General features: G+C 20.1%; 1 protein-coding gene across 1 annotated transcript in view; it reads right to left on the reverse strand. All coding sequences in view use genetic code 6, as the record gives it.

Moving 5' to 3' along the window:
* Nucleotides 1–8,988, reverse strand: part of TTHERM_01378930 (kinase domain protein) — a gene marked incomplete at both ends in the record, with an annotated part of 10,995 nt that extends 2,007 nt beyond the window's left edge. Inside the window, 20 exons of the mRNA XM_001023121.3 lie at nucleotides 254–334; nucleotides 501–590; nucleotides 847–936; nucleotides 1,237–1,326; nucleotides 1,614–1,703; nucleotides 1,966–2,055; nucleotides 3,644–3,733; nucleotides 4,092–4,181; nucleotides 4,547–4,636; nucleotides 5,001–5,090; nucleotides 5,499–5,579; nucleotides 6,355–6,749; nucleotides 6,800–6,877; nucleotides 6,929–6,987; nucleotides 7,038–7,226; nucleotides 7,532–7,922; nucleotides 7,996–8,058; nucleotides 8,535–8,816; nucleotides 8,869–8,925; nucleotides 8,980–8,988. Coding sequence (XP_001023121.3) covers nucleotides 254–334; nucleotides 501–590; nucleotides 847–936; nucleotides 1,237–1,326; nucleotides 1,614–1,703; nucleotides 1,966–2,055; nucleotides 3,644–3,733; nucleotides 4,092–4,181; nucleotides 4,547–4,636; nucleotides 5,001–5,090; nucleotides 5,499–5,579; nucleotides 6,355–6,749; nucleotides 6,800–6,877; nucleotides 6,929–6,987; nucleotides 7,038–7,226; nucleotides 7,532–7,922; nucleotides 7,996–8,058; nucleotides 8,535–8,816; nucleotides 8,869–8,925; nucleotides 8,980–8,988 — 2,495 coding nt within the window. The remainder of the gene's footprint in view (nucleotides 1–253; nucleotides 335–500; nucleotides 591–846; nucleotides 937–1,236; nucleotides 1,327–1,613; nucleotides 1,704–1,965; nucleotides 2,056–3,643; nucleotides 3,734–4,091; nucleotides 4,182–4,546; nucleotides 4,637–5,000; nucleotides 5,091–5,498; nucleotides 5,580–6,354; nucleotides 6,750–6,799; nucleotides 6,878–6,928; nucleotides 6,988–7,037; nucleotides 7,227–7,531; nucleotides 7,923–7,995; nucleotides 8,059–8,534; nucleotides 8,817–8,868; nucleotides 8,926–8,979) is intronic.
* Between the last annotated feature and the right edge of the window lie 51 nt (nucleotides 8,989–9,039).

Consider the following 9,039-nt stretch of genomic DNA (forward strand, 5'->3'; position numbering starts at 1 on the left):
TAGAAGGAAAAAATGAAGAAAAAAAAAATGGAATAAAAAGTAAATGAATTAATAAATAAATAAAAAAAAAAGGAAATGTAGAAAATAAAAAAATGAGTTAAAGTAAGAAAGATAAAAGAAGAAAAAACTCAAGTTCTATAAAAAAGTAAATGAATTAAATAAAAAGCTAATTAACAAATTAAAAGAGTTTATTATTTTAAATTCATTTTTATAAAGAAAATATCAAAATCCAAAACAAATAAACTGTTTTTACCCAAGATCAAGTGTTATATTTGAGATATTAGTACAATTTGCTAAAGCAGGACATAAGTTTGATGCACCAATTTAATTCCTACTTTTTAAATATTGAAGAAAAAATAAAAAGTTAATTAAAAACACAAGTAAAATAAAAAAGAAAAATAAATCAAACAAACAAGCAAAAAGCAAATTAAAAGAGTAATATTGTTTTAAATCCATTTTTATAACTAAAAATATAAACAAAATAAATAAACTGTTTTTACCTAAGAAGAAGTGTTAAATCTGATAGATTAGTGCAATTTGCTAAAACAGAAACTAAGCCTGACCAGCCTTAATCACCAATTTAGTTTTTCCTTTTTAAATATTCAAGAAAAAATATTTAGTTAAATAATTTATTTGAAGGAAAAATGAAGAATAAATATGAAATAATATATAAATAAATAATATGTTGAAAATCAATAATAAGTTAAATTAAGAAACATAGAAGAAGAAAAAACACATGTACAACAAAAAAGAAAAAGAAAAATAAATATAATAAAAATGTAGAGCGTTTAAATTCATTTTTATATCTAAAAATATCACTATTCAAAGCAAATAAACTGTTTTTACCTAAGATTAAGTCTCAAATTTAAGAGATTCGTGCAATTTGATAAAGCAGAACCTAAGTCTGATGCGCCTTAATCAGAAATTTAATTGAAACTTTTGAAACATTGAAGAAAAATAAATAAATAATTAATTAGTTATTTAGAAGGAAAAAATGAAGAAAAAATATGAAATAATAAGTAAGTAATGAATAAATAAATAATAAAAGCAAATGCTGAAAATAAAAAAATGATTTAAATTAAGAAAGATAAAATAATTAAAATTGCATGTACAATAAAAAAGAAAAAGAAATCAAATAAAAAGCTAATAAGCAAATTAAAAGAGATAGTTATTTTGTCCTAAATTCATTTTTATAGCTAAAAATATCACAATCCAAAACAAAAAATATCTTTTTACAAAAGATCAAGTACTAAATTTGAGAGATTAGTGCAATTTGCTAAAGCAGAACTTAAACCTGATACACCTTAATCACCAATTTAATTCTCACTTTTTAATTATTGAAGAAAAAATATTTGGTTAATTATTAATTTAGAAGGGAAAAATGAAGAAAATATATGAAATAATAAGTAATAAATAAATAAATAATAAAAGCAAAAGTTGAAAATAAAAAAATGAGTTAAATTAAGAAAGATAAAAAAGAAAAAAACAAGTACAATAAAAAATAAAAATAAATTAAATAAAATAAAATAAAAAGTCAATAAACAAATATATTGTTTTAAATTAAATTTTATTACTAAAAATATCTCAATCTAAAACAAATAAAGTGTTTTTACCCAATATAAAGAGTCAAATTTGAGAGATTAGTGCACTTTGCTAAAGCAAAACCTAAACCTGATGCACCTTAATCACCAATTTAATTCTCACTTTTGAAATATTGAAGAAAAAATAAAATTAATCAGTGATTAAGAAAGAAAAAATGTGAAATAGTATAAATTAATAAAAAATAAAAGCAAATGTTGGAAATTAAAAAAAATAAATTTATGTAAGATTGAAAAAAAAAACACAAGTACAATAAAAAAATAATTTGAATAAAAAGCTAATAAACAAATTAAAAGAATTATATTGCTCTAAATTCAAATTTATAACTAAAAATATAACAATCCAAAACAAATAAATTGTTTTTACAAAAGAAGAAGTGTTAAATTTGAGAGATTTACACAATTTGCTAAAGAAGAACTTAAGCTAGATGTGCCTTAATCACCGATTTAATTCCTACTTTTTAAGTATTGAAGAAAAATATATAAATACTTATTTATTTAGAAGGAAAAAGAAAAAATATGAAATAATATCTATGTAATTAATTCATTTATTTATAAATAATAAAAGTAAATTTGAAAATAAAAAAATGACTTAAATTAACAAAAATATTACAAAACATAAGTACAAAATAAAATAAAATGCTAATAAACAAATTAAAAGATTTTTATTGCTTTTAATTCATTTTTATAACTAAAAATATCACAATCGAAAATAAATAAACTTTTATTAAGTAAAAGTTTTAAAACGAAAAAAAGAATAAAAAATAATCAAAAAATTAAAAGTGAATATTAAGATTAAATAACAAAAAAAGCATTAGTATAAATAAAATGAATAAATATTTCTGATAATTTTGATTTGAAAAATAATATTTTAAATAAATTGAAAATAACTTATGTATATGGATGATATTAATAATATGAACAATATTTATAAATTTAATATACCTCAAATCAATATGGAGAACCTAATGAGATTAGAGTGAAGAATTTAAAAACTTTTTATATTAATAAAAATAAATTTAAAGTATTTTAACAAAAAAATAATTAATTACTTCTTCTAATTTTTTGTAATATTTAATCTATTATATCATTTATTTTTTTTTTCCAAAATATTGAATGGCAATTTATGGAAATTTAATTAATTAATTATAAGTGGATAAAAAGAACAAATAAATAATATGAATATACAAATTTGCTTTTCGTAATAGAAATCACAAAAAATTTAGGATAAAATTCATTAATAAATCTTAATATTTTTAATTAAAATGTGTACTTAAAAATATAGTTGGAACCAGAGATTAGATATTAAGGATAATTGTAATGCAAACTCACTAGTATAAATAAATTATTAAAAATTAAATTCAGCGTCCATGTATTTAAAATAAAAACTAGCTTTCATTTATTACAAAATATCCAAATTTATTTAAAAATGTATAAAATTTATAAACATATATTTATTTATATGTATATATATTTGCTAAATAATTTCTATGTCATTTTATAAAGAACTATCCATTTTATTTATTGTATTCATTATTTATAATGTTTTTCACTAAGTTAGATTATGTTATTTAATCACATTCAATTAAATTTACTAAAAATATACATTTTATTTTTTAGTCATAAAAAAAATGTTATTTTAATTTTAATTAATTAGTGTATTTAAGTCCTTCAAAAATTTATCAATATCTTAATTATATAAATAAATATATTAATTTTATTTTATAATCTTATTAATTTTACTTTTATTTCTTATTTTTTTAATTGATCTCTTAATATTTTTTCGAATTATTCTTTTGATTGGGAAATCTGATTGTTTCTATTAGTTTTTATATATTAAATGTATATTTATCAAACAATTTGTTTTAAATATATTTAATAAAATCATTTTTTTCTATATTAAAATTATTATTTTAAATTTATTTATAAATAAAAAAATTTATTTTGAATAAAATAGCTAATCACTAAGTGAAAAGCGTAAATCAACAAAATAATCAATTTTTTCAAAATTTCTTGCTTTATCAATCGATAAATTAAGTTTTTACAATAAATATAGTGCCAAACTTGTGATATTCTTGCACTACGCTATTCCTGTGCCTAAATCTTTTGCACCCTCATCACCAATACTATTATTGCTTTAAATATAAGAATAAATAATGAATTAAGAAAATAAATTTGGAGGAGAAAGGATTGTAAAAAAAAGATTGTTGCTTTTGTTAGTATGTTCGTTTGTTTTTGAAGGAGTAAGTAACTCAGTATGTAAGTAAGTAAGTAATTAAGTTAACAAATTGATTATTTTTTAGTTGAGGAGTAAGTAAGTTATTAAAAAAGCAATCTAATAAAAAAATAAATAAATAACTAACTAACTAACTCTAACTTGCTTACTAACGAAGTGACTTAATTAGCTAATCACTAAGTGAAAAGCGTAAATCAACAAAATAATCAATTTTTTCAAAATTTCTTGCTTTATCAATCGATAAATTAAGTTTTTACCTTAAATCAAGTGTCAAACTTGTGATATTCTTGCACTACGCTATTCCTGTGCCTAAATCTTTTGCACCCTCATCACCAATACTATTATTGCTTTAAATATAAGAATAAGTAATGAATTAAGAAAATAAATTTGGAGGAGAAAGGATTGTAAAAAAAGATTGTTGCTTTTGTTAGTATGTTCGTTTGTTTTTGAAGGAGTAAGTAACTCAGTATGTAAGTAAGTAAGTAATTAAGTTAACAAATTGATTATTTTTTAGTTGAGGAGTAAGTAAGTTATCAAAAAAGAAATCTAATAAAAAAATAAATAAATAACTAACTAACTAACTAACTAACTCTAACTTGCTTACTAACGAAGTGACTTAATTAGCTAATCACTAAGTGAAAAGCGTAAATCAACAAAATAATCAATTTTTTCAAAATTTCTTGCTTTATCAATCGATAAATTAAGTTTTTACCTTAAATTAAGTGTCAAACTTGTGATATTCTTGCACTACGCTATTCCTGTGCCTAAATCTTTTGCACCCTATGCACCAATACTATTTGACCTTTAAATATAAGAATAAATAATGAATTAAGAAAATAAATTTGGAGGAGAAAGGATTGTAAAAAATGATTGCTGCTTTGTTAGTATGTTCGTTTGTTTTTGAAGGAGTAAGTAACTCAGTATGTAAGTAAGTAAGTAATTAAGTAATTAAGTTAACAAATTGATTATTTTTTAGTTGAGGAGTATGTAAGTTATTAAAAAAGCAATCTAATAAAAAAATAAATAAATAACTAACTAACTAACTCTAACTTGCTTACTAACGAAGTGACTTAATTAGCTAATCACTAAGTGAAAAGCGTAAATCAACAAAATAATCAATTTTTTCAAAATTTCTTGCTTTATCAATCGATAAATTAAGTTTTTACCTTAAATTAAGTGTCAAACTTGTGATATTCTTGCACTACGCTATTCCTGTGCCTAAATCTTTTGCACCCTATGCACCAATACTATTTGACCTTTAAATATAAGAATAAATAATGAATTAAGAAAATAAATTTGGAGGAGAAAGGATTGTAAAAAAGATTGTTGCTTTTGTTAGTATGTTCGTTTGTTTTTGAAGGAGTAAGTAACTCAGTATGTAAGTAAGTAAGTAAGTAAGTAAGTAAGTAAGTAAGTAAGTAAGTAAGTAAGTAAGTAATTAAGTAATTAAGTAATTAAGTTAACAAATTGATTATTTTTTAGTTGAGGAGTAAGTAAGTTATTAAAAAAGCAATCTAATAAAAAAATAAATAAATAACTAACTCTAACTTGCTTACTAACGAAGTGACTTAATTAGCTAATCACTAAGTGAAAAGCGTAAATCAACAAAATAATCAATTTTTTCAAAATTTCTTGCTTTATCAATCGATAAATTAAGTTTTTACTCTAAATCAAGTGTCAAACTTGTGATATTCTTGCACTACGCTATTCCTGTGCCTAAATCTTTTGCACCCTATGCACCAATACTATTTCACCTTTAAATATAAGAATAAATAATGAATTAAGAAAATAAATTTGGAGGAGAAAGGATTGTAAAAAAAGATTGTTGCTTTTGTTAGTATGTTCGCTTGTTTTTGAAGGAGTAAGTAACTCAGTATTTAAGTAAGTAAATAAGTTAACAAATTGATTGTTTTCTTTTGAGGAGTATAAAAAAAAAATATTGTTGCTTTTGTTAGTTTTTTAATTTGTTTTTGAAGGATTAAAAATAATTAAAACCATTAAATTAATAATTCTTAATTTATTTGCTATATAAGTGGCATTAATGTAAAAATTAAAAAATACTTAATTCTATTAAATAGATATAAATAATTTATAATGAATTTATAAATAAATCTTAATAGAAAATAAGTAATTTTATAGATATTTAACTTTCATGAACAATTCACTGGTTAACAAAAAAAATTAATAATAAATTTTATGAATTATACTCAATTATCAGAATGAATTATACTTTTAAATTCATTTAGTCTTTAATTTTTATTTTAAACTTTAATTTTTTATTAATTTAAAAAAAAATAATCATTTTTTATATATTGCTAATCCAGGTATTTAAATTTGAAGAATATGTAGCCTTATTGCTTTTTTTATTTAAATTTATCAAAATCTATCAGATCTACTTGTGATTTTATTAAAAAGATAGACCTTTTAATTTTTTATGAAAAACTAATTTTTTTGCTTTAAAAAGTGTTAAATTGATCATTAATAAAATATTAAAAACCTAAATTAAAACGAAAATATTACAGTAAATATATTTCGACAATATTGTAATTTTAAGCTTTGCTCAAATCCTTTATAGATCTAATTTCTATAGTCGTATTTTGCTCTATTTTTTTATCATTTTGCACCAAAAGAGTTTTTTGCACGATTTGTTTCATTTCTTTTGAATTAGTTAAGAATTTTGTATCGCTTTATTCAACAATATCATACAGAGATGCTCTTTAACCACTATCAGAAACAACAAGAAGGTTAATAAATTTATAAATTTCTGAATTTTTGTTAATTTTAATCTTAGATTTTTCGAAAGGCTTATCTAACTGCTTTTTTGTCATTAATAAGAAAGTAAAAGGTGCATTTTTCTTCAGATCTTAATAATTATCTAAGAAAGCTAGTAATAATCCTACTGAATACGAATCCGACTAAAATAAAAAAATTTATTTAAAATTAACATTTTAATAAAAAAAATTACTTTCTTTGAATAAATCTTAAGTTCATTATCCTATTTATTTAGTATTTCAGGTGCTGAATATCCGAAATTACCTATGCTCTATATATAAAGTTATTTTTAACATTTAAATATATAAAATTAAAAATCTACTTCTATAGCTTGAATTGAATCTTTATTATCTGGAATCTAAGCAGATAAGCCGAAATCACCTTAAAATTAAAAGATAATGAAAAATAATTTATGCATAAAAATAGTTTACATAATTTTATTTCTGGTTATTTTCCATCTAAATAAACCAAAAAATTTTCTGGTTTAATATCTCTATGAATGATATTAAATGAGTGAATATAATTAACAGAATCTATAATTTAGATCGCTATTTAATATTTATCATCGTCGTTAAATTATCCATCTTTGTTTTATCTATCAAGATATTCATCTAACGAACCTTTTACAAAATAAAAAGTAAAATGTAATCAAATATATTTTTTAAATATCATTTTTATATTAAAAATCTTTCAAAATAATGAAAGTATAATAATTATTTTCGTTAAAAATAATTCTTTTTACAATTTATAAATTAAATTTTTATTTTTTTTAAATTTAAAAAACAAATTAAATTCTTTTTTATAAAAAAATATATTTATTCATTTGTTTATTTATTAAAAATTGGGTTTTATATGATAAAAATATCTTCATAAGTAGTTAATTGAAACCTAAATTAAAATAAATATTAAGAATTTAATAAATTACATGAGCATTTTTCTAATTCAAAGACTGAGTATCTATCAGGTCCTATTTTATTCTCTATTATATAGCTATCATAAAGCTATACCACTAGTGGCTCTTTTAATTTCTACATAATACTAATTTCATTTTAGATATGTTATTCATCTTCTATTTTTTGTATTTTTAACACTATTTCTTTTTTATCAAGTTTAGCTTTTTTAGTAGCTAATACCATTCCAAAGCTTCCAAAGCTTAGAATTTGAAAATTATTCGTATATTTTTTATTTTCATAGAGACTTTTCAGCAGATTAGATAATACTTCCACTTTTGTAAATTGTGCTTGAAAATCTTTTTGTTTAATTTTGTCATTGGTGTTCTCTAGAATAAACTTAGCATACTCGTCGAATTAACTTTGCTTTAAATTAATTATTTTTTTATTTACATTTAATTTATAACTTTTTATAATAATTTAAGCTAAAAATAATTACCGTTTGTTTTTGCAGTTGATTAATTTTTTCAAATATTTACTGTGCCTATCTAGGTATTTATTCCTTTTATTATATTACAAATAAAATTATTTTTTGAATTCAAATATTCAAAAAATAAAATCAATTTTTTTTATTTTGAGAGATTAATGTAATAAAAAATTTATTATGAAATAAAACTTCTTTTTTTATTAACTATTGAGGAAAATAACAATTTATTTACATCAATAATAAAAGAAATAATAAGTTTATTTTTTCATTTTTATAAATTTTATTTGATAGTTTAAAAATGATGTGTTTTTTTATTTAAAAATAAAAAATTTTGTTGCATATAAGCTATTCTTATTCTTATTAAACTCTTAACATTATTTTTATGTTATCCGATTTGTTAGGAAAAGATAAAATATATTGTTTTAAATTCTTTTTAATAAAATTTTTAAGAGTTTAAATAAAATTTAATTTCTTTTAGGAAACATTTAAAATTAGCTTATTAAATAAGCTTAAATTTTGAGTAATAAATTAATTTTGAAATAATATATTACCTCTAGTATCATAGAAGTCAATACAAATTTCAATGGTTAACCATGCATTTCGATGAGCTAAGATAGTAATTCTCCTGCTGTAGTCCTATCTAAATACCAAGGTTTTAAGCATATTTTAGCTATTTTGTAAATATTAGAATTCTTATCTATCTAATACTTTTCTTTAGGTATTTCTTCTCCTTTGAATAGATAATATTTTATGTTGGTATCTATCCAATTCTCATTTAGAGTCTTGAGATTATCAAGCTCTAATAAAATGAGTCCTAGTGAAAAGAGATCTGACTATTTAATGTAAATAAACTTTAAAAAATAATATAACACTATTATTAAAAACCTGAATTCTAGATTGTCCTGCTTCCACTTCTGGAGCAAAATATGCATCAGTTCCTTTCTGAAAATTATAAAAAATATTGAAACCAATTAAAATAATAATTAATTTTTTAACCTTAGACATGAAGCTTTTTGATTTAGACACAGCTGATGCAAAGCCAAGATCACCTGAATT

This window comes from Tetrahymena thermophila (assembly GCF_000189635.1).
Source record: "Tetrahymena thermophila SB210 genomic scaffold scf_8254451, whole genome shotgun sequence".
NCBI lineage: Eukaryota > Ciliophora > Oligohymenophorea > Hymenostomatida > Tetrahymenidae > Tetrahymena > Tetrahymena thermophila.